At 32.6% G+C, this 24,738-nt stretch overlaps 3 protein-coding genes across 4 annotated transcripts; all 3 read left to right on the top strand.

Moving 5' to 3' along the window:
- Positions 1 to 421: 421 nt before the first annotated feature.
- On the top strand, positions 422 to 1,990 carry LOC132201187 (uncharacterized). Its single transcript, XM_059627153.1, has 6 exons — positions 422 to 687; positions 740 to 1,038; positions 1,378 to 1,446; positions 1,510 to 1,552; positions 1,617 to 1,845; positions 1,896 to 1,990. Exons 1-5 carry the CDS (start codon positions 570 to 572, stop codon positions 1,757 to 1,759), a joined length of 672 nt encoding a protein of 223 aa, XP_059483136.1. The 5' UTR covers positions 422 to 569; the 3' UTR covers positions 1,760 to 1,845; positions 1,896 to 1,990.
- A 10,671-nt stretch (positions 1,991 to 12,661) lies between these two features.
- LOC132201553 (uncharacterized) lies at positions 12,662 to 13,851 on the top strand. Its single transcript, XM_059627785.1, has 5 exons — positions 12,662 to 12,684; positions 12,941 to 13,107; positions 13,159 to 13,229; positions 13,282 to 13,384; positions 13,439 to 13,851. The coding sequence occupies exons 1-5, from the start codon at positions 12,662 to 12,664 to the stop codon at positions 13,756 to 13,758; spliced, it is 684 nt and encodes a 227-aa protein (XP_059483768.1). The 3' UTR covers positions 13,759 to 13,851.
- A 562-nt stretch (positions 13,852 to 14,413) lies between these two features.
- On the top strand, positions 14,414 to 16,665 carry LOC132199784 (UDP-glycosyltransferase UGT5-like). Of its 2 annotated transcripts, XM_059624768.1 has the most exons (7): positions 14,414 to 14,795; positions 14,999 to 15,201; positions 15,235 to 15,261; positions 15,317 to 15,521; positions 15,572 to 15,794; positions 15,845 to 16,064; positions 16,151 to 16,665. In XM_059624768.1, exons 1-7 carry the CDS (start codon positions 14,436 to 14,438, stop codon positions 16,449 to 16,451), a joined length of 1,539 nt encoding a protein of 512 aa, XP_059480751.1. In that variant the 5' UTR covers positions 14,414 to 14,435; the 3' UTR covers positions 16,452 to 16,665. The 2 variants fall into 2 exon arrangements, with proteins under 2 accessions (XP_059480751.1, XP_059480750.1); XM_059624767.1 differs by having other exon boundaries at positions 14,999 to 15,261.
- The last annotated feature ends 8,073 nt before the right edge of the window (positions 16,666 to 24,738 follow it).

A 24,738-nucleotide genomic window follows, 5' to 3' on the forward strand; every position in this document is an offset into this window, starting at 1 on the left:
AATTTTGCCTACATCTGGACCAGTGGAATGGCCGAAGGTAAATCGTCAAGGTGCAGATCAGTCGCTTATTCCTGGTGTGCGAAGAGTGGAAGTAAAATTGACCCTGCAATCTTTGGGCTGTCAAATGAAGCGTCAGATGAAAAATGTTTGGCGATTGAGACAATCACCGGCGGACTTGCTAGAGTTAGTTGCGAGATGAAATTGCCATTTTATTGCGAAGTATTTTTTTGAATTTATGAATAATTTATTTTTATTAAAATTTTGAAAATACTTCCACACGCAGAATCAGTGCAGCTCGGTCTTGTGTCCAAGCAAAGGCAGATGTAAAAAAGACGTATTATTGAGCATCTTAACCAACAAACTAAAATAAAAAGATATTTATTAAACAGGAAAATCTGTTTGATGGAAAACACTTATTAAAAAGTTTTATTTTTAAATAAAGATGGATACAGTTTTGGTGTGTGGACTCAAATAAATATCAACCGAACAATAAACATTACCTACTGTTTGGAAAAACAAAGGTTCGTCAAAAACGTTTTGATTGCGAAATTTAAAATAAAAATCTGCAGATGTCGTGGGCGGAGAACGTAATCCAGTGCTGTAAACTGGGAATGAGTCCGATATACCCAGAGAGATCAAGAATAGATCAGATCATCAGAGCAAATATATTTTACAGTTCTTCTTTGAGTATTTTTTTATTTTTTTTTATTAAGAGTGAGAATATTTTATTTGTATGTAGCTCGTATTGAATCATTTTATGATCTGGCTCCATTTTTCTGGACGGCTGGGACGAGGCTCGGATGTGCAGGTCACTTCCGATTTTGCATGCACGACTTGGGTCCGTGGGACGCGGACGAGGAAATTTGGAATAAAATCAACACAGCGTACTCTGGCGCGTGTCTGTCAATGGGGCAGTACGGCATGACGACATACTTTGTCATTCAAATAATGCCATGCACGACGTCCCTTGTCAATTTTGCCTGTGAACGCGAAAACACCAACGTCATCGATGTCATCGGGCGATTACGAAATTCCGATGTAAATTTATATTATTTGTTGAAATTACACTTATTGTTAATTATAATATTTGTTTTTTTTTTTATATAAATAATGAGTACATTTTTTTTTACATTTCAAAATCATGTTCCATTCATGTGGAATTCATTTGAAGGATTTGCTGACTTAATTCAATAATCACTACAAATAACCATTAAATTTTTACAATATCTGAAATTAAAACTAAAGAAAGAAAATTGAACAAAAATTGACCGAAATACCTGATATTAATACCATCTTTCCTGTTTACTGGTTGGTTATACTTTGATTCGAGAAATAACTGCTGTTTTTTTTACTATTTAAAATATTTGATTTTTTTAGATCACTCATGATGATGCTGGAAACTTTTGTAACAATCCAATATGTGAACCAATAACCTGCATCATAGACGTATGAAGCACAATAGCAAATTATTTAGCAGCTAATTTCTTACATCAATAATTGTTTTGCTAGTTGAAGAGAATGGATTTTGTCGACATACATTGGAGACTGTTCAGTAAGAATATAGGAAAAAAATTTTAATCAAAATAATGTATCAACGTACATCCTACGCTAAACAGAACCACAACTACTAGGATATTGGCAAAGATCATGCAATGTTTACTACTTAATTTCTAAGCGAAAAGTTGTCATTATTAATTTAAATTACAAATTATTTCATAAAATTTCTTTGCCAGAAGGCCACGTGGAAAGGAGCCATTGATTATTGCTGCTCGCTCGGAATGAGACTGTTGACCGTTTACTCATATGAAAAACAACTTTGTTTGGCGAGGATTTTTAAAAACAAATGTAAGAGAAAATTTTAAATTAAAATAGAAGGATAATAACATTGTTACCAGATAACTCACCCTTCAACGAGAGCTTCTGGACATCAGGCACTGACCAGTATTGCACAGGGAAATTTAGGTGTTTGCAGTATTTGACCCAGCAAAAGCTAAATACTTAATTAAATATTATGTAATATTATTGCTGAATTAATTTAAGTTAAATATTTTAATCAAATTTTTCGGGATCAATATTGCTCCAATATTTTTGATATAACTTTCCTTTTCCCGCAAGTTGGCCAGGGATATAAATTTAGGCTTTTGCATCACCCTAAATGTGTCCGAGAAATTAAAAATTGTATTTCCAATTCTGACGAATACTAGAAATATTCCCATTTTTAGATGGTGCTCAAATGAGATACAAGATTATGTCAAATCAAACTTACTATGGCGAAAAGGGCAACCAAAGTTTAATAACTCATGCATTTATATTGTCAACGATTATATGGAAGGTATGCTTTTTTGAACATTACAAAATATATACTTCCATTTTTAACATACCATTAGGCGTATTACTAGGGGCAGAAGTTTGCAAAAAAGAAATGCACTTTATTTGCGAGGTTTGCCAATTATAAATAATTCTTGCAATGATATATAACTTTTAAATTTAATTTTAAGGCACGCGTCCAAAGTCAGAGCCATTATCAATCGGTTGCAAATGAGTGTCAAGCGGTTAATCAAGTTAGCAAACGTAAGGAAAAAATTTTTAAAATTCCATTTGACGATAACTAAATTTGTAGGTGAAATGTCCTTGTTGAATTTCAAGTTTGCAAAAACATTTTCATTTCGAATGAAGGCGAGTTTCTTTTTAAGCATAAGAGCATAAATAATCAATTAATTTTAACTAAAAATAGTGTTACTTGGGTTGCATTGCTGAGCTGTTGTCATTAGTACCAAATTAAGTGACGAGAAGTAAAGCAAATCAATAAAGATTATTATTTTTCATTGCAGTTGTTCGAGAATAACAAATTTAGGATTGATACTGTTATTAATTATATTATGATGTCATCAATTGCTTTTTCCTCACAAAAATATTGTATGTTCTAATTATTGAAACATATTATTAAAATGCAACTTTATTTGTTCATTTTAGTGGAATCTTTCAACACCAACCTTACTTACAAGGATCTAAATGATGACCAGATAGTCCAAGCAGTTAACTGGATCAACTTCTATTCTGATTCTTTTGAAAAATTTGAGTCTCTTGCACAAAGAGAAGCTCTTGAAAAATTTTCAAAATGTGGATTGGAAGGTTAGATGCAAAAGAATTATTAAATTTATTATCATTTTTTTAATTGAAATTATTCCCATTATAGTACCAAAGGAAAACGATGTGTGCGTGTACACGTACAAATTCTACTTGTGCCTCTTCAATAATTCGCAATACTTGCCCGACATTTGGAATTACGGAGACTTAAATATTCAAGGTCGCGATATGATCCAACAGATTGACTATCGCAGAGGAGACATCTTAAAGGCGAAACCAAATGACTTTTTTCCAATTCAAAATGATGAATTTCTGACGGTGAAGTGTTTTGCCAAAGATTTAGATTATGTGGATGAAAGAGGCACAAGAGATTTCTGCTCAGTCTTGTGTAGGCTAAAAATATTCAGATTATTTATTTAAAACAAAAATCCCACTCTTCAGTGTATAACAACATGCTGGTGTCAAACGAAACTTTACTGACCTTTTTACTACCGACTGGCGTAATTAATCCACACGCGTTTTTTCAGAAAATTTGTTACGTTCTGTTTTCAGGAACCATTTGATAATGGATTTTCTTATTGCCATTTGATCCGAGGAACACCATTAATAGCCTCGTCAGCCGAGGAATTCAACAAAACGTTTTTCTTTCTTAACGGTAGTAAAAATTGATTTTAAAAATAAAACTCCAATGTATTTGCGCAGGAACAGAGAACAATCTGATGTGGAACGAAGCTTATATCGGTGACAAGGGAGATCTGTGGTGGTGCGGCTACGATTCGCTGAAGGTGCCTGTTCCACTTGATTCTGGCGCCGACCTAATTGCAGACTTCCCTTTTTACTTGGTGTCTCTGGCGAGTTCTAGACCGAATTTGCACGCAGTCCATTTGGACTTTAATATTTCTTTTCCTCAACTGTTTTGCCAGATTCCCAAGCGTGTCGCAAACAAATGTTTTAAATATCCTCAATTTTTCACAAATTATTCTTACTATGAGCTGCCACTGCCAGACGATATTGAATTGTAAATAAGTTGTGAAATTTAAAAAGTATTAATAAAAATCAATAAAAATGTAACGACTTTGAATAAAAATTATTATGCAGTGCTACGTTAATAAATATAATAGACAAAAGTTTAAGGAAATAAAATATATTACTGGTTTATAATAGTTCTATAAAATTTAATAAAGAACCCAATAATTTGTTTTTTTTTCTATGTTATTACTTGGACAAGTAATTAACAATACAATATTAATAAACGATTGATCAAGATAATTAATTCATTCCATAAAAATTCATTTTTCTTGTTTTCATTTAAATTGTGTGGAATTAATTTAATTGAGCCATTGTTGATTAGAACTTGAATTTTATTTTATTTTTACTGTTTAAGTTCATACTTTGCTTTATGTTAAAAACTGTCATCAGCGAAGCGTTCTTCTAGCGTTTAGTCTTTAGTCAGAAAAATCAATTGAAATAATATTAAAAATTTAGGTCCTTTCAGTGAAAATCGTAGGTTACGCCCACTAAATTTGCCAATATTTGAAAAAATGACCACAAAATAATTCCAACCCATTTTTTGCTTTTATTTAGCCATTATAAGAGCTTCTATGAAAAAATTTTCCGACTTTTCCGAAAAATGGCTGAGTTATTAAGGGGTTTGCTTTTCCGCTTGTATCTCATTAAGTATAAGTCCTACAACAAAAAACAGCATATATTCTGAAAGCTGATTAAATTTCCTATGTTTTTTGCATTGACAATTTTTTTCTATGAAAGGGTTAAGTACCCTGAAATCAGGGTCAAAAAATTTAGATGCCTGCCCCTGAAGGTATGCAACCGGAAAATTAAATCTGAGATAGCCAAAATTTGACGTCACTCATAGGCACAAACTTCCCCATAGGAAATTATTTTTGCATTTTCCATTTTTGAGAAAATCAAAAATTTCCCAACAGGGGTCAAATAGGGTTGGAAAATGTGGGAAAGCCAGGAAAGGTTGGTCATGTGGCACATTGATCGATTTGTCATCATGTCCTTAAGAAGTGTTTAAAATTTCAAAACTTTTTTTCATACCAATCAAAAGTTACAGCTGATTTACTAAAATAGCCCTATCTCCGAAGCAGGAAAATTTACAAATAATGTTTTTTAAAGCTTGCCACACAAAAAGTAGCCGCGTTCCATAGTGTTTTTATGTTGGAAATAGAGAACCATAGTGGCTAACTTCACTTTCGCACGAAAAATTTTCAATTATTTCATGCCGTAAAAAAGTTAAACCGGTTATTTTGGCAAAATAACCTAAACGCTAATTATAATTTCTTAAAATTTTTAACTTTTTCCAATGCAAAAAATATAAGCAGCATAAATGTTGGTTCCAGGTTAAATTTGGGATCGAAAAATACCTTATTCGTACTACTTTCATTCCTCAGTGGAAAAATATGAGCATTTTTCGTTTTTACTTTGATTGCCGGTAATCGGTTATATGCAAAGGATACCGGCCATAAAAAACCGGTTTTTGTTCGGCGCATATGTGAAGTTTCAAAAAGTAAATTTTTTTTTGTAAAATTTCATCAGCATATTATCACGGAAAGGACCTTAATCATATAAGCAATCTCAGCCTCTACATACAAAAAATTTATTAAAATCATCACTGATTAGTATATATTAATTACTTTAAAATACTATTAAAATTCTTAAATAATTCGCAAACAATAAATTAAATTTCTATGATGACAAAATTTGTTTAATAATTTTATCTTTTATGTATTTTATTTTAATAATTTTTTATTAAAACCTGGTTAAACTTGAGAAATGTTTTTATTTTCTTTTTAAGAATAACAAACACAATTAGTTCCTTTTGGACTACATAGCTAATATGAATTTTAAACTACGATATATATGATCAATTCTTTCATCTAAAAATCTTGCTTCACATGTTACTAAAATTAAAATTCATGAGCAGTGATTTATTTATAAATAAAAGATTTCATTTGAACTTTTTCCATAGAAATGCTGGCCTTATTCAATTATGTTAACAAAATTTTAACGAATATTGGCTTCAATTAAAACTAAAGAAAAAGCCAATTTGAACAAAAATTGACTTTAATATCAATAAATAATAGTATCTTTCCTGTTTAATAGGTGGTTGGTTTTACATTCATTCAAGAAATACCTGTCGAGTAACATATATTTAAAAAAAAAAAAAAAAAACATGTCCTCATTTAGAGCGACGTTTCCTTCAGTCCACAGCTGACCTCCTTGGTTAAGTCGAGAGTTTGTCATCGACTGGTCTGTGTAAGCCAATCGGTTTTGGCGGTTGTCTAAATAAATTGGAAAAGCAAATTGTAGCGATTTCTTTAATTTGTATGCTTTGTGATTAACAAACCTTGGCTGCGAGGCTGCTCCTGGGCTTTCTCTCCAGCAAACCCAATCCGCCCACCTGATGAAAAACAGAATCTCTCACAGATTGGTCAATGGAGGGAAATCGACTAGAAGACCAAGAAGGCATATGTCCTCATTAAGAGCGACGTTTCCTTCAGTCCACAGCTGACCTCCTTGGTTAAGTCGAGTGTTTGCGACTGGTTCTGTGTAAGCCAATCGGTTTTGGCGGTTGTCTAAATATATTGGAAAAGCGAATTGTAGCGATTTCTTTAATTTTTATGCTTTGTGATTTGTGATTAACAAACCTTGGTTGCGAGGCTGCTCCTGGGCTTTCTCTCCAGCAAACCCTATCCGACCACCTTGATGAAAAACTGAATCCTTCACGGACTGGTCAATCGAGGCAAATTGACGAGGAAGACAGCTGCATTTCTTCATCTGGATAGATTTTTTTATGCTCTTGTTTTGATGGTGTATCTGTCGAACGGTAGATGAAATCTTTTTAATTCACAATCTAGGGTTTGTTCATGGTGTTTGATTTTGAGATTCAGCTTTCCGTCAATGAGGTTTTTAAAAGTCATTTCACTGCAAAGCCATATGAGGAGAAGCCGATTATATTTCGATTCAAATAGCAAAAACTCTTATCGAATTATAAAAATTCTTGCAGGGACTTCAAAAAGAGATCTTACCGTTACATTTTTGTGTGGTAACTGAACTTTTTAATGAAATTTTTCATTGTTGCGGTTATTTACTTTTGTCGCATTTTAAATTGTGACAAATATGTCACTGTTGCTTTTTGTAACAAATTTCTAACTTTGAAATCCTAGAAATTAAAATAGATAGATGTTGCGGTGCTGCTTCAAGCTGATGGAGGTTCTTGTCGTAGAGTTACGGAAATTTTATTTTTAGAAAGAAAAAATTATCGAGGGTTTATTCATACCGTTTTATTTGAAATTTCGGCTCTACCTGGAAGGGATTTTAGTCGGTTGTTGCTTCACACCAAAACCACGATGCAAAAGCCGAAATTTCAATTAAAATAAATCCAAAAATCTTAGTCAAAATACAAAAATTCTTTAAAGTATTCAAAACAGATCTTACCTCTTGAGTGTTGAATTTGAGAATGACTTTAAAAGAAATTTCGCATTGTTGCGATTGTTTATATTAGGCGCATTTTATAAATATGACATAAACGTCATTGTTGCTTGTTGTTTTTACAAACAATTTCTTGTTATGCAAAACGCTACACTAGAAATTAAAATACATAGAATTTCCTGCCAATTTTATTTTTCAATTTTTTTTAGTCTGCATGAAATACAATAAAACTAAATGTATTTGCACATAATAAATATCAATAAACACAATTTGCAACTAAATATTGAAAAATTCTCAGTTTTCAAATTGAAGGTTTATCTGAACCAACCATTTTCAGTCGTACAAATGCTGTTTTAAATTAAAATTGTAATTGTTTTAGTAGGCCCTAGTGATATGTTTCCCCACTTAAAATTTGAAAAATATGAATGCACTTCATCGCCAAACGTCCAATAAGTCTTAACTATTGTTACTTTTGATATGAGAAACCAAAGTACAATTTATATAATGTTATGAAATTTATTCTTTCTGCGGATGTAAAAAAAATCGATTTATAGTTTTAAGAGCTTAAAAGTTAATAAAAAGGTTTACCTCAATAAAACAAGGAAAAATTTAACAGTCTGCGTATGTTACTTAAAATTTATTTCACCTACAACTCTTTACAATTAAATTGAATTAAATTTTTTGCCATTTTACACTTGGCGTTAAAGAGATATAGTATTATGATTTAAACCATAAAAAATTAGCTAAAAATAAAATTATTTTAAATTCAAACCGCCATACAAAATTAATTAAACAAGAAAAAATCAAGATATGTGTCGGTTAGTGATTTTACTGATTTAATAACTGCTGCATAAAAGAGGTTGAAATGAGGATTAGATAGCGAAGTTAATATTGTTAATAAATAAGCTGCTGGTTTGCAAAATCAATAAATTTGCGCAACATTTTGATACTTACAGGTTACACGTAAAAAATATAGGTGATTGGAATATTTATGCCTCATTAATTATGTTATGGAATGAGTGTTTATTGCTCTTTATTTTAATGGAATTATTTTTAAATTTATGGTGGTAGCAAATTAAAAATTATATATTGCAAGGAAATTTTGCATTAAGTTTTTGGACTTATTTCGCAACTGTCATAAAACGTTGAATTTTATTTAATTTTTCCATTTTCTCTATGTATAATCTATGATAAAATCTCAGATTTTTATCTCTGTTAAATTTTAATTAAAATTTAAGCATCGGGTAGATTGATATATTATATATTCAATTTAAATTTGAAAACCCCACCCAACATCATAATTTTGCGATTTCCTTCTTTTATATTGCAGTTAACTCATTTGAAAAAACTTAATTTATTTAATTTTATTTTCAAATAAAATTAAAGGCACCAAATGAACAACTTTCTATATTAGCTTTTGAAAGTGAAAAGATTGCTATCAATATTTTTCATTAATTTCAAACAGAGGAAGTTGCCTTACAGCCGGAAAATCACCAAAAGCAATCACTAGCCTACAAATTATTTTTCCAAAATTTGTTGTCACACAACCGCAAATGCTTCTGCTTACCATACTGTACATCTTGGCTCAGCTTATGGTATACTTTTCTACACAATTAAAATTTTTTACCAATATTTTTCAGAGCGTGTATTCAAAAGCTGCAAAATTGCCCTTTTGCCAGGCGAATTGCACTCTTCATGACTATGCTCGGGAGGTGTGATAACTTGGTTTTATAAAAGAAAATTAATATTCTTTAAGTGCTTTATAGAAATACTTGGAATCAGCCTTTCCTGAGGGTTTGTAATAAATTGAATAAAAAAAATTGATACAAACGTCTTCTTTCATCATCAGATTTCATCTCAGAAACAGATAGTGAGAATTTAATTGAAAATAAATTTGCCCTAAGTATAAGACTAAACATTTTAATTCAGCCTTAAGCACGATATATGCCAAGGATCGGAATAAATATGTAGGACGAAAAGAAATTCATTGCGGCCACATCTATTTTTTTGGCCTGTCAATGGTGAGTAAAATCTGAGAGTGAATTTTAATAATTAATTTTATTTAAGGTGACGTTCAAGGAGGCAGTGGTTGCTTGTGCTCAAAGACGAATGCAACTTGTTTCTGTTGACGGAGAAAAACAAAGGCAATGCCTTAGTAACACTAAAATTACGAATACTCTAATCTTCAATTGGCTGAGTAAAGCGTCTTTTGAAAGTTCACGACGAAAACTGTAACGCTGCTTAATGCAAAGGTGCCGATAATTTTGCCTACATTTGGACTAGTGGAATGGCCGAAGCGAAATCCACGAGGTGCAAATCAACCGCTTATTCCTGGTGCGCGAAGAGTGGAAGTGAAATTGATCCTATAATCTTTGGGCTGCCAAACGTAACGTCGGATGAAAAATGTTTGGCCCTTCAGACAAAAATTGGTGCACTCGCCAGAGTCAGTTGCGAGAGAAAATTGCCATTTTATTGCGAGGTTTTTTTCTCAAAATTTTTAATCATTTCTTATTAGTAGTTTCCATTAATTATTTAAAATATTAATACACATTTCCACACAGAATCAGTGCAGCACAGTCACGTGTTCTAGCAACAATAGCTGTAAAAAAGAAGTATTTATTTTTTATTTTTTTAACACACGTTCAAATAAAAAGAGCGTTTTGGCACAGGGAAATCTTTTTGATGAGAAACAATTATTAAAAAGTTTGAATGTTTCTTTTGATATTAGAAGTTTTATTTTTTTTTTAAATAAAGATGGATATAGTTTTGGAGTGTGGACTCAAATAAACATCAACCGAACAATGAATATTACTTACTTGTTTGGGAATACAAAGGTTCGTTGAAAATTTTATGAATGTCAAATTTGAAAATAATAATCTGCAGATGTCGTGGGCGGAGAACGTAATCCAGTGCTGTAAACTCGGGATGAGTCCGATCTACCCGGAGACAACAAGAATAATGAAGATTAACAGTGCAAAGATATTTTACAGTTCTTCTTTGAGTATAAATGACTGTACATTTGAAAGGGAACATAAGATATTTTCATTTAAATCTTTAGCTCATATTGATTCATTTTACGATCTGGCTCCCTTCCACTGGACGGCCGGGACGAGACTTGGATGTGCAGGCCACTTCCGATTTTGCATGCACAACTTGGGTCCTTGGGACTCGGACAAGAAAATTTGGGATAAAATCAAAACATGGTACTCTGGCGCGTGTCTGTCAATGGGGCAGTATGACGTACGTGCAAAGGCGTACTCCCCCGTTCAAATAATGCCATGCACGACGTCCCTTGTCAATTTCGCCTGTGAACGCGAAAACACCAACGTTGTCGATGTCATCGGGCAATTACAATCTTCGAACGTAAATTCCTAATATCAATTGAAATAATTCTGGATTAGTTTAAATATCTTTATAAAGAACAATTTAATTATTTTTACATATTTACTGCCAAAATTAAAGTACTTTGATTTGATTTTCGTAGTTTACTGATGATGATGACGACTTTTGTAATAATCCAATATGTGAACCAATAACCTGCATCATAGACGTATGAAGCTTGTATCAAATTTAGCATTCAATTTTTTGCATTAATAATTGTCATGCTAGTTGAAGAGAATGCAAGTTGTTGGTTCTTATTGGACACTGTTCAGTAAGAAAATACGAACAAAGTAATTACAATAATGCTTCAACTTCATTCTCTAACAAGAACCGCAACTGATTGGCTATTGGAAAAGATCATGCAGTGTTTATTACTTAATTTCCAAGCAAAAAGTTTTTAATTTTCATCGCTTTTACCAATTATTTTATATGCGATTTCTTTGCCAAAAGGCCACGTGGAAAGGTGCCATTGACTATTGCTGCTCGCTTGGTATGAGACTGTTGACCATTTACTCCTACGAAAAGCAATATTGCCTGGGGAAAATTTTTGAAGACAAAAGTAAAGAAATTTAAAAAATAATATTTACAATAACAGAGGAGGATAACATACCTGTTATCAGTTATCTCACTTTTCAACGAGAGCTTTTGGACGTCAGGCACTGATCAATATTGCCCAGGAAAATTTAGGTATTTGCATTAATTCATCGCAGCAATGAGAAAATGCATAATTATATCTAAATTAATAATATAATTAAACTTTTTAAGGATCAAAATTACTTGAATATCTTGAAATAACTTTCCTTAAAACCCAAGTTTGCTTAAATTTAAATTTATACCATTGAATCACCATAAATGTGTTTGAGATATTATTAATTTTAATTGTAATTCTGATGTATATTATGATACAAATGAAAATTCCCCGCTTTGTAGATGGTGCTCAAATGATATAAAAGATTATGTCAAATCAAACTTGCAATGGCGAAAAGGTGAACCAAAGTTGAATAACTCGTGCATTTATATTAGTAACGATTATTTGGAAGGTATGCATCTCTTTATAGTTGTAAAATATTATTATATTTACATACTATTAGGTGTACTACTGGAGACAGAGATCTGCGAAAAAGAAATGCACTTCATTTGCGAGGTTTGCAAATATATTTAATTTTTACTCTTGGTATAACTTTTAATTTTACTAACTAATTTTAAGTCACGCGTCCAAAATCAGAGCTTTTATCAATCGGTTGCAAATGAGTGCCAAGTTGTTAATCAAGTGAGCAAACGTAAGATAAAGAAAAAATTAAATAAAGGTTGCAATAATTAAAATCATAGGTGAAATTTCGTTGTTGAAATTCGAGTTTGCAAAAACATTCTCATTCCGAATGAAGGTGAGTTTCTCTAGTAGAATAAATTGTTTACACACTATTAACAAATTTGTTTCAAACAAAAATAGTGTTATTTGGGTTGCATTGCTGAGCTGTTGTCATTAGTACTAAATTTAGTAATGTGGAGTCACGCAAATCATTAAAGCTTCACCTATTTTTCATTGCAGTTGTATGAGAATAACAAATTTTGGATTGATACCGTCATTAACTATATTTTGATGACATCAATTGATGTTTCACCACAAAAATATCGTTTGTTCCGAATATTATTATTAAAGCATTAGAATTAATTTTGCAAATTTAATAATTCATTTTAGTAAATTATTCAAACGGCAATTTTACTAACGCGGGTCTAAATGACCAGCAAAGGGTTGAAGCTGTCAGTTGGATCAAATTAAATTCTGATTCTTTTGATGATTTCAAATCTCTTGCACAAAGAGAGGCTCTTGATAAATTTTCAAAGTGTCGATCAGAAGGTTTGTTGAAAAATAAATATTTTTTTTTTAATTAATTCATATTTTAGTACCAAAGGATAATGATGTGTGCGTATTCACGTACAAATTTTACGTGTGCCTCTTCAATAATTCGCAATACTTGCCCGACATTTGGAATTACGGAGTCTTAAATTTGCAAAGTCGCGATATAATCAAACAGATAGAATATCAAAGAGGAGACCTCTTAAAGGCGAAACCAAATGATTTTTTTCCCATAAAAAGTGATGAGTATCTAACTTTAAAGTGTTTTGCAAAAGATTTGGAGTATGTGGATAAAAGAGATACAAGAGATTTCTGCTCCGCTCTGTGTAGGCTAAAAATATCCAAATAAGCCAATTTTAAAAATTTTCCCTTTGCAGTGTATTACAACAAGTTGGTGTCAAATGAAACTTTACTGACCTTCTTCATACCGACTGGCTTGAATAAAAAAGTATTTAATCCATTTGCTTTTTCTCAGCAGATATGTAAATTTCTGTTTTCAGAGACAATTTCAAGTTGCTTTTTCATCGTGCCATACAATCCGAGGGACACCATTAATTGCCTCGTCGGCTGAGGAATTCAACAAAACGTTCCATTTCCTAAATGGTACTAAACACACTTTGAAATAATTATCTCATAAGCATTGGTTTTCTTGCGCAGGAACAAAGAACAATCTAATTTGGAATGAGGCTTACGTTGATGACAAGGGAGATCTGTGGTGGTGCGGCTACGATTCGCTGAAGGTGCCTGTTCCACTTGATTCTGGCGCCGACCTAATTGCAGACTTCCCTTTTTACTTGGTGTCTCTGGCGAGTTCTAGACCGAATTTGCACGCTGTCCATATGGACTTTAATATTTCAATTTCTAAAATGTTTTGCCAGATTCCCAAGAGTGTGGCAAACAAATGTCTGAAATACCCGCAATATTTCAAAAATTATACTTATTACAAGCTGCCGCTGCCGGACGATATTGAATTGTAAATAAGCTGCAACAAAGTGTTCAGAAATATTAGCCCTTCGAATCAAAAACTATGTGTTGCTATGAACCAGAAACATTATAATAACAAGTATTAATTAAGTGCATCGGTAAGAAAAATCATCGTAAGAAAATTCAAATCTTTTTTTCAATTTGTTTAGTCTAGACAAATGAACAACAATATCAATAAAAATCAAATTATTACAAATTTTGTTCGACAAGAAATAATAACAGACGTTATTTGAAAATAAATCAATAAATGCTATAGCATTTTTTTATAATTTAATATAGAAGATACAACTTGCAACACTCTCCTGTTACGCGTGTTGCATTCTATTCTATGCGCGTCCAAAATAAGCTATTTTTTGTGGTTTGGATAAATTAATTCACGCAACTACTTGAACAGAATCAAACATGAGATCCATTGCTATACATGTGATTTTTCTCTCCATGTATGTGACCTGAAGAAATTATTTAAAATATTAGCAATTTAAAATAAAACAGAATCTTACATATTATCAGAGTTTAAACAACGCTGATATTAACTTAGATTATCTTTAATCAGGCATTGAATGGCTCAAAGATCATTATTTGTATATTATCATCCATTATCTTATCAACGTTTCTAAAACACACGTTTCTCTGTTTGATATAAAAGAATTGAAATGTTTCAGTTTGTGAGATGAGGTCAAGCTATTTAATAGTTCTATTGGCCTTTATGGCCGCCGTGCCACCCCCGGAGGCGGCGGCAGCAAAAATTTTAGGATACTTTGGCTTCTCTTCAAAGAGCCACAACAACTTTTTCAACGCCCTGACCGTCGAGCTGGCCAACCGAGGTCACGAACTCACCGTGGTCACCGCATACCCCATGAAGGAGACGCCGAAGAACTATCGGCAAATCGACGCCAAGGTTGCCCGCGAAATTTTCGGCGCTCATAACGTCGTGGAGGCCAGCACAGAGGGGTTCTGGACGCGGGTATCAAAGTGGAGAGAGTCGGCTGAATTCTTCTTCATCTGCAGCAAAACTTTAAAAATTCCAGAGGTTATAACACACTTTAATATTTGTAGGTTTCAAAATAAAAATAATAAAAAATTGATTTACACGCCAAGATTGAAAATATGATTTATTTTTTTTAGATATTTTCATAATATATTATTTTAAATTTAATAATTAGTATTAATTTTAAATTTTTGCACTTATTATGTTATTTTTACTTTAAAGTACAGTTTACAAATTCTTTGCAGGTTGAAGCATTGAAAAATGAAAAATTTGATCTCCTTTTGGTGTCAATGTTTTTCAATGACTGCGCCTATCCTTTTGCGTGGCTCAATAAAGCGCCAATGATATCATTAGCCCCAACAGGAGTTGCTACTCACTTTGAATTAGGGATGGGAAATCCAGAGCCCACTTCTTATGTGCCGAACGTATTTTTACCATTTACAGACCACATGAACCTTTTTGAGCGTTTTGCCAACACAATAATGGCTCATTTTATCAATTTCATAAGGTTGGAAACTTTCATCTTTTGCAAAATTTGTACTAAATAAGTTGATTGCCAATAGATTTTGTTTCTTTTTCCCTGCCGTCGAAGAGGACATTAAGGAATTCTTTGGTCCAGACGCACCCTCCGTGATGGAAATGCAGAAAAACACCAGCTTGCTAATTGTAAACGGTCACTTTAGTTTGAACTATCCTCGGCCTTTCGTCCCTGCGATTATTGAAGCGGGAGGAATGCAAATTCAAAAAGACGTCAAACCTTTGCCAAAGGTGAATAAGAATATGATTAAATGAGTGTAAAATTTAAAAAAATTGAAAAGGATTTGCAAGAATTTCTGGATAGCGCTAAGGATGGCGCGATTTATTTCTCGATGGGCTCCATTCTTAAGGCCAAAGACATGCCTCTCGATAAAGTGAATGCCTTTGTTGAAGCTTTTGCTGAGCTCCCCCAAAAGGTGATTTGGAAATGGGAAGCAGAAACACTGCCGGGACAACCGAAAAACGTCAAAACGGGAGCCTGGCTTCCCCAACAGGCAATTCTCGGTTTGTAATTTGAGCTTTATTAAATCTAATTTAAACATTAAAATATACAGGACACCCAAACGTGAAACTTTTCATCACGCACGGTGGGTTGCTGAGCACTCAGGAGGCTTCTTACTATGGAATGCCGTTAATTGGAATACCCATGATGGGTGACCAAATGCTCAACGTGGCCAGGTCTCAGGGCATGGGCTACGCCCTTCAACTTCCCTATCATGACATTACCAAAGAGTCTGTTTTAAGCACGATTAAAACTATCCTCAGTGAACCCAGGTATATCTCTAATCAGACTCATATCATTTCATTTGTGTTTAAATCTATATTATATGATTCGTAATTTATTAAAAAAAATATTTAAGCTTCCTGAAAAAAGCAAAAGATTTGCAAAAGCGGGTTTGGGACCAACCGCAGACGCCTCTGGAAAGAGCAGTTTTCTGGACCGAGTACGTCCTGCGCCACAATGGGGCGCCCCATTTACGCTCGGCGGCTGTTGATCTTGAGTGGTACCAAGTGCATTTGCTCGACGTGTACGCAGTGCTCGCAATATTTGCTGCCGTACCCCTCATTCTGATCCCTTGCATTGTCAGGAAACTCTGTTGCTCAAAAAGCAAAAATCAACAAAGTACATCAGCAGTTACTAAGGATAAAAAGAAAAAATGAGAAAAACCTTGAAATTTTGATTATTAAATTGTTTTTTGATTTTGTAACCATTCTCATTTACGTTTAAATGAATTTGGAGTTGAGTGAAATATATAAACTAAAATAAAAATTGAATTAATGTGTGGAAACTATCGATAATTATTTGTAAGTTCTGTTGTTTTTGCTTCATCATATGTTATTTTGAACCTGATTAAATTTATTAAATTTATTTCAAGCTACTTATTTCATTCAATAAAAACATCAATATTTCAAAATATAATTATGTTTGAAGCGATGAAAAATTATCAAGATTTGAAGGTACTGCTTAAATTACTCCTTAGGCAACTGTTGAAACTTAGAGGTTACGCAGGTTGCATAAACAGCTTGATCAGGCGGATTTTAAAAGTAGGTTTTTAATAATGATCAAGATCGTCAAGATCTATAAAATATTCAATGTAATCTTGTACCAATTTAAAAATAAAAAAATATATACGAAATAAATATTTTAAATTTCTATCTAATTTCCTTGCTAGTAGTTGCTATGCTATGGCATAAATAATAATTTAAAGCCAAAATGAAAACTCTTCAATCGTTTTGTTTCCCCATGAGTTTTCAATTATTCATTTCTAATTAATAAAACAAAGAATTTTTTAATTCAAGGTTCATACAAAAAACTTTTATTTATTTAGCAGGAGGCACAAATTTATTTGCTATTTAGTTATTTTATCATTAACATAAATTTTATCATTATTTATTTGCTTATATTTTCTTATAATTGATGAACCATGCGATAATGACAAACCAAGCTGATAATTTAAAAAGGAATGGAAAATATTACAATTAATGTTTTGGGTAGTGGTCTGAGGTTTGGGAAGTTTAGGTTTTGATTTTTGATATATTTGAAGTGTAGGAACAATTGAATTTATATTGTTATGAATTTGATGAATTCTACTCGCACTACATATTTTATTACAATATAACTAACTGTTGCTCGAAAAGGAAGGATGAATGTATATTAGCTCGTTTAAATTCTTACGCCGGAGGGAAACAATGCGCGAAAAAGAAAGGGGCAACAACCTCAGTCCGATTCGGCTGGGCCTCGCCTCCGGGCTTTCGCGGCCATGAAATTTCATTTTATCTCACCTCTGATCGCTACAAATATTTTTTACTCGGCGTCTCGTCTCTCGCTGCTTTATTATTGTCTTGATTGAGTGAGTGGCTTGTAAGGTGAGCTGTGCTATGCAAAAGCGGGCGTGAGATGATGTTCGCGTCCCAACCTCTCCGTGTCGGCGGCTACTTTTACAAAACTTATACATCGGTACGCGTGTGATTGTATCTCTCAATTGTATCAACGCGCGGTGAAGAGAGGAATGTTCCAGATTGCATTCAAGACAAGGCCAAATGCGTGTTTGACAGCGCGAGAGTGTTTCTCTGACACCTCAAAGATTCTGTCCATCGTGCGAAAAATATTACAAAATACGATGATGCAAAGATAAAATTGATTTCAATTTATTTTTTTCCCTTGATAAATTCTTCTCTTTGGGAAAATCACTATCCTTATAAATAATATTGATTTTGCAAACTGATAGGTTTTTATATTTATTAATTATTAGTTTTTATCAATCTTAGTTTTAAATTTGAGTTTCAACAATTATAAATTAAATTAACTGCATGAAATTTACATTTCTACAAAAGTTAAAAAATAACACAAATAATCATAGTTCTTTTGATAATTCGTGTTTGTATAATAAAATATCAAGTTGTAAAAAATTAACCATTTCAAATTAAACTCAATATAATTAAAAGATCAGAAAAATAATTAATTTCCAGTTGATTTTAAAATACAAAAAATTATTCAATTCAATTGTAAATATCATCAATTAAGATATTTCATTCAGTTGATTGGAAAAAATTTAGAATACTCGTTGGTAAAAATTAATTAAGGACTTATAATTAGGGTTATCATTTTATGATACTTAATTAAAATGGGGAACATTTTACCATTCAAACAACATTACACTGCTGTATTGTGCAGTGTGAGACAAAGTGCGCTTCATTAAAGGAAAATTATGTGCTAAATTGCGTCCCCATTCACTGTCTCATTACAATGCAATAAAACAGAGTGCATTTAACTCTCGGTATTAATTAATATGTGCGACAGTGCATTTCAATTCGCTGACACTTGACAGATTTGGAATATCTGCCGCGGGCGTGTTTGACAAAGCAAGGAGCGAATCCAAACTTGGAACGCAGGAATAATTAATTGATCAATCTTGTCATTCACAAAGAGCAAAAACCTAAATGTCAAAGCTGGTTGGCATCGGAGCGTGTAAAGAAAAGTGAATCATGTTGGTGCCATTTGTCATTTGACCGCAGGGTTCTTTTCTCATGATTAACATTATAATTCACAAGTATCGTCCCAATGCAGAAGGGAACCAGTTTCTTTTTGGCGAAGCCACCGTTGTGTTGTAAAGATGGGAATGAGAAAAAAAATCAGAAATTCGTTGTGACGTGACTTCGGACGTAATAATACTTGGGGCGCCACGGTGTGGAGACACGCTCTGATGACCTCCTCTGACTAAAATTTTCCACGAGTATCGCCACACAAGTTATTGGTAAATTCATTTCTACTATTAGTTATCAGTTAATGAACTAAATGGAATAATTGACATAAATAATTTGATTGAAAATATAAATTAAACGGTCAGGAGTCAGGATACACAAAATTAACCAGTCAGTGAAAATTATTTTTCAGTGTTCAGTGTTAATTAATAAATGGCACAAAACAGTTTTTATACAAATTTGTAGACTTTAATTTATGTAAAAATAATATTATTTTATGGATAAAAAAATTTAAAAATAAATAAATTTTAACATAAAAATAATCAATTATTGCATACAAATAATAAAGTAATATTTTTAAATAAATAATAAAGTAAATTTTTTTTAAATTCAAAAGGTATTATAAATAATTTATTTTTATATATAAATAAAATCTTAAAGGTTTTAAACTTTTATTAATTTTAAATGCGTGACACAATCATTCTCACAGGCAACGGATTGAGAAAGGAATTCGCCTATTTACAAATTCCCTTTCATGTGTATGAGGTCGCTGCTTCTTTAAATATTACTATTTTTACGCACGGCCGTAACATTCTATATTCTTAAGCCTCTCTATTTCGACGCACAGCTCCTTCTTCTTTTATAGATATAATGTATTGCCTCTGGAAGTTTGTTATTATTATTATATTACAGAGACGCGCTCGAAAAAGGCGAAGGGCTTTCCAGGCGCAACAGGTGTGGTTCGCCATCAATGCATGATACCCTGTCTAATCGTCGCGGATCAGCCGAGGATGAGAGTGTGTGTGATGCGTCAAAAGGCCGGAAATATTACGCACCAAAGTGGGAAAAGTTTTTGTCGTTTTGGTCTAGCCTCCAGTGAAAATGTTAAACCTCGTCATGTTTTTATCAGGCGAGGATGCGAAAAAATCTGCTTTGAACTGGAATTAATTTGCTTGTGGGAAGTTTGAAGGAAATGTGGATGAGGAAAGGTTTTCTGAAATTTATTTTACAAACGTTCAATAGCAATGTTACGTATTTATCAAGACGTATGATATGAACTTTTCATTGTTTAAATGAAAAGAGGGGAAAACAATTGAAATCTGGAGTCGACTCAAATTTTCATATTGATTAAAAAAATAAAATCAAAATAAAAGAGTTAATGAAAAATCCTGTGCAATTTGTCCTATAAAATTAAATATGGCCAAATTATTATAATAAGTTGTACTTTACCGTTTTATTTTCTTAAATTACCAACGATTAAATTAAAAAATATATATAAATGAAAAGCCAATTCCATACACGTATGTTTAGTGCATGGTATGTTGTGTATATTCTAAAATTATTTTAACTTGATCCTATGAGGAAAACCTTTGCCAGAAAACCTGTAAGACAAGTTGATGGCGAAATTCGTCTTGAGCGGTGGTGCATGCGGATCGCATTTCATTTCAGGTGCGTGTGTCTGTGTGTTTTTCTGTGGTGTAATTAGTAGCGAGAGGCATCATAATTTTTTCGGAGGATCGTCCGCGAGTGTCCTTGTCTTTGACCTCTCGGTGTCACGCCACAAGCGAAGCTCAGCAGCAGCTGGAATTAAATTGCGCCAAATTAGGCTCGTCCCTTTTAAGAAACATCAACTTGAAGATGGAGATACTGACGCTCCCCGTTTACTTGGAAAACTCCAAGAGGAGAAAAAAAATAAAAATTTGCAACGTTTTGGCCTTTCTCGCCAGCAGCTGAGCACTTCGCACCGTGTAATTTAATTATCTCCTCAAATAAAATATGTGTCATGTTTGCATATTTGAATGAAAGCCGTAATATTTAAAAGTTCTCTAAATATTTATAATTTATAAATTTTAAATAGCTTCTCATTTGCGATAATTTAATAATTTAAGTAAAATTTGTTTTTTTGCTATTTACTATAAGTTTATTTATTTATTTTTTAAGTTATTATCGCCAACATTTTCAATATTTCAATAGTGGCTTTTTTATACTTTGGCGATCAAAAAAAAAATCATTGCTTGTCATTAAAATAATATTAATATGCTTAAACAGTATTTATGATTCAAAAACTAATATGAAAATAAATTGCTTTTCGGTTCAATTGGGCTAAAGAATGTGGCACTAAAAATGTTGCTATATTGAAAGATTTAACATTATTAATCTAATCTCACACACTGATAATTTTTCATTTAAAAAAAAAAAATTAAAAATAAAATCATCTACGTCACAGTTCCTATTTTCAATTAATAAATTCCCCTCAATGAACAGACAGTCTAGTTGTGATACCATAATGTATAGCAGCTGGCAATCGTTTTAAGTTGCTTCTTTGCATACGAAATGCACTTTCATTGAATCAAATCGCCTCTCGTCGCGCAGCTGATGCATTGGAATCTAAAGCTTTCTTTGATTTGCTGCTTTGTTTTCTGGATTAACTATAAGCGAGTCGGCGTGTCACTTATTCTCGGGATGAACAGCACAAGGCCGACCTGTTATAGCGCAGGTAAGATTGCGTAATTGTTATAATGCGCTGCTCAGCCGACTGATTCCGATCTCTTTGGTATTTCTTAGATCGTCCCAGCATCAGCAACGCCGGCCGGCCGGCTCCGTAATTTACCACAACAGTCATCAAGTCATTGCAAAGAAAGATCAGCTCAGGTCAAAATAGATAGTTTCAAATCAAGGTTAAGGTTATTTATACTTAATTGCTAAATCTTTTAATAAAACCATGGCAAAGAAATATATTTCTTATCAAAAACCAAGAACTATCACATTTTTTATGTATGTAATGCCAGACAGTATCAATTGAACAAAAAATTAAAAAAAATTCATATATTTCTAAAGACTAGTATTAATTGATTTAACAAAGCGCAATTAAATTTTTAAAACAAAAGAAGGATAAAAATTTAAAAAACTGACATATTTTTTCAGCTCATCAGTTTTTTTGAGATTTTAATCAATTGAATACAATTTCAGTATTGATAAATTATTATTTTATAAAATATTATTCCACATACTTTTTAATGAAAATAGCCATTCCATGTCATGAAATCATTCAACCCTTTGCGGTCAGCGTGACTTTATTGAATCGAACGGAAAGGAAAATTAATCAGCCGCTTCTCGGTTGAATAATTGTTTTTGCGATGAAACACCAGCAGTCTGCCGCCGATATTGAAAAATAAGGCGCAGTTATAGCACGCAAGGAGCACTGAATGTCGAGATGTCTCTCTTACTTGTAATGATTGAATGTCAACCGCAATTCGCTGGATTGAATTTTATTACGGCAGACGCACGTTTAAAGAGCAGCCTCTCATTCCATGAGACATTTTTTTTTTTTTTAATTTTCGATGATCTATTTTTGTCTAACAGGCAATTTGCACGTCATTAAAAGGTAAAAGGGACATGAATGACTGCACTTTGTGGAAAGTTTAAGCACGCCTAAGTGGCTAGCTGCGTGTATTTATATTCACATTTTATACAAAGAGTCACGAAAGGTGTAATTGAGCAACAATATAATAATAATCGAGTGTGAGCAGCTAAAATTACACACGCCAGGCGCAAACACTCACAATGACCGCAATTACGTATTCAAATTTTCTCACGTGTATGTGGAAAATAAATCAGCTCGTTAAAATTCTATTCCGCTTAAATCACCTCCAGCTGCACAAATAAAAGTGTATATCTATTTTTAAAACTAATAAATGTTTACAACAAAGCAAAAGGAATTTTCGCCACCATTATACCCCAGTGCAAAATTATGATATTATTTGTTTTCTTATTATATTAGATTAAGCAAAAAATAAAGATCAGTATCTGTAGTTAACTCTAAAAAGCAAGCTTTGCAAGGTTGCAAGATGTGACAAGTGTTCCCTTTTTTTAAATAAAGATTTCTAACTTTTCGCGGTCTCTTAATGCTATTTATTTTATTTTACGTAGTGAAATATATCAAGTACTATATTGATTACAATAATATATAATTGTAAAATACTTTTTGCAATAATAGAAATTTATATCCAAAGAGAATAAAACTTATATTATATTCTGAACACTGCCTTTCTGATTAAAAATATAAATAGTTCATCATCACTTCTTTTTGTAGAAAATTTTGAATTTACATTATGGAAAATATTTGTATTTAAGTGAAAATTTCATCACTTAAATAATGACATCGTTGGAAAAAACAGGAAATTTTGTCCAGTGGTGTACGTGTCAGCCAAGGCATATTATTATTTTAGCCTGGCCATGTAATGAGCAGCGTCGGTCGCCGGTGTCGGTCTCGCGGCCTCTCATCTCATCATGTCTCTCTTTTCGCAGCGACGAACCAGAGAGAACCGAGCGCCCCATAAAAGTCTCATATCCTCCAAATCGAGCAAATTACTCGCTGAAATTTGCACACGCGGCCGGGTCGGCAGCGGCGATAACCACACTACAAAAAAAAAAGAATTGAACGCAGGGGGACCGACTTGGAAAATGACCCTCATCCTTTTGGCAATCGCAAATTTGCAACACTCGACAAGAGCGATTTCCGCGGTACTTGAATTTAGCCTGCTCAGTGTGATGAGCTTTCTGAAAATACAAAAAATTCAAATCACCATGAAACAACCCCTGTATATTAATAAAACATTATTAACAAATAACTTGAACTTTATTTATTTTTTACATTATATTTTATACAATGTTTTATCAATTTTAAATTTAATTATTAGATATTAAATATTTTAAATTTAATTTTTACGTTTTTGCTGTTAATTTAATAATTTATTTAAACCTAATTGCATTTATACAAATATAAATTTTACTTAAATCTATTTTTACATATTTTATGTGCAAATTCCTAAATCATATAATTTTTTTGACTCAAAACTGGAACAAGAAATTAAACGATATTTTTGTATCTTTCTATTGTGGTGCAGTTTTTATTTGAGTTGGTACTTATGGATATTCTGCAAATGATATTAAAAAAATCTCATTAAGATATTAATTATTGCATACATAACTTACGATTGGAGATTGCATGTGAGTAAAAAATTGGAAATACCGAGAGGATTGGATGAATTTTTCATTTAGTTAGTCTCATTTACTCCAATCTCATCAGCATAAGAACTGCTCATTATAAAGTTATTTAGATGACAATTTATTCCTGTATTAATTCTAGAAGTAGTGAGATGTTTGTAAATCTTTGGTTAAAAATTAGTTTATTGCAGTTTATTATATAAAAATTAAAGTTCATGAACCCATCAATAAAAATAAAATCCTGTTCAACAAAAAATTGGACTCTATAAGACTTTTTAAAATTCCATCAGATTCAATTTCACATCACCCAACACTATTTATAAAATAAAAACAGAGACTAAAACAGCAAAAACAATAATATCTCAGTAAAAAATTCTGATTTATTTCAGAATATTTTTTGTCTTTCAAGTAAAAAACATGTTGTAGAAGTGAAAAAGTCAAACTTGCTAATAGAGTTGTGATATTCGTAGCACCAAACGGTGTTTAGTGCGCTGCGTGCGATGTTTGCCTTATGCAGTTGCTCAAGAGAAGTTTTGCTCTTCGCATGACAATCGAAAGCGCGGACGAGACGCGAGAGAGCTGCGTGCATGTTTATTCAATGTTCTCCGTGTGACGTAACGATCGTGCCTCGGCCACCTAATGATTGGCACAACGTCTAATTACCAGGCAGACTGCTGGGCCCCTGGAATCTGAGGCACAAAAAACCAAAACACACCTTTGACGAGCGACTCGCCTTCGG

The sequence above is a fragment of the Neocloeon triangulifer genome, unplaced genomic scaffold, assembly GCF_031216515.1.
Source record: "Neocloeon triangulifer isolate White Clay Creek 2 clone unplaced genomic scaffold, ASM3121651v1 ptg000014l, whole genome shotgun sequence".
NCBI classification, from domain to species: domain Eukaryota; kingdom Metazoa; phylum Arthropoda; class Insecta; order Ephemeroptera; family Baetidae; genus Neocloeon; species Neocloeon triangulifer.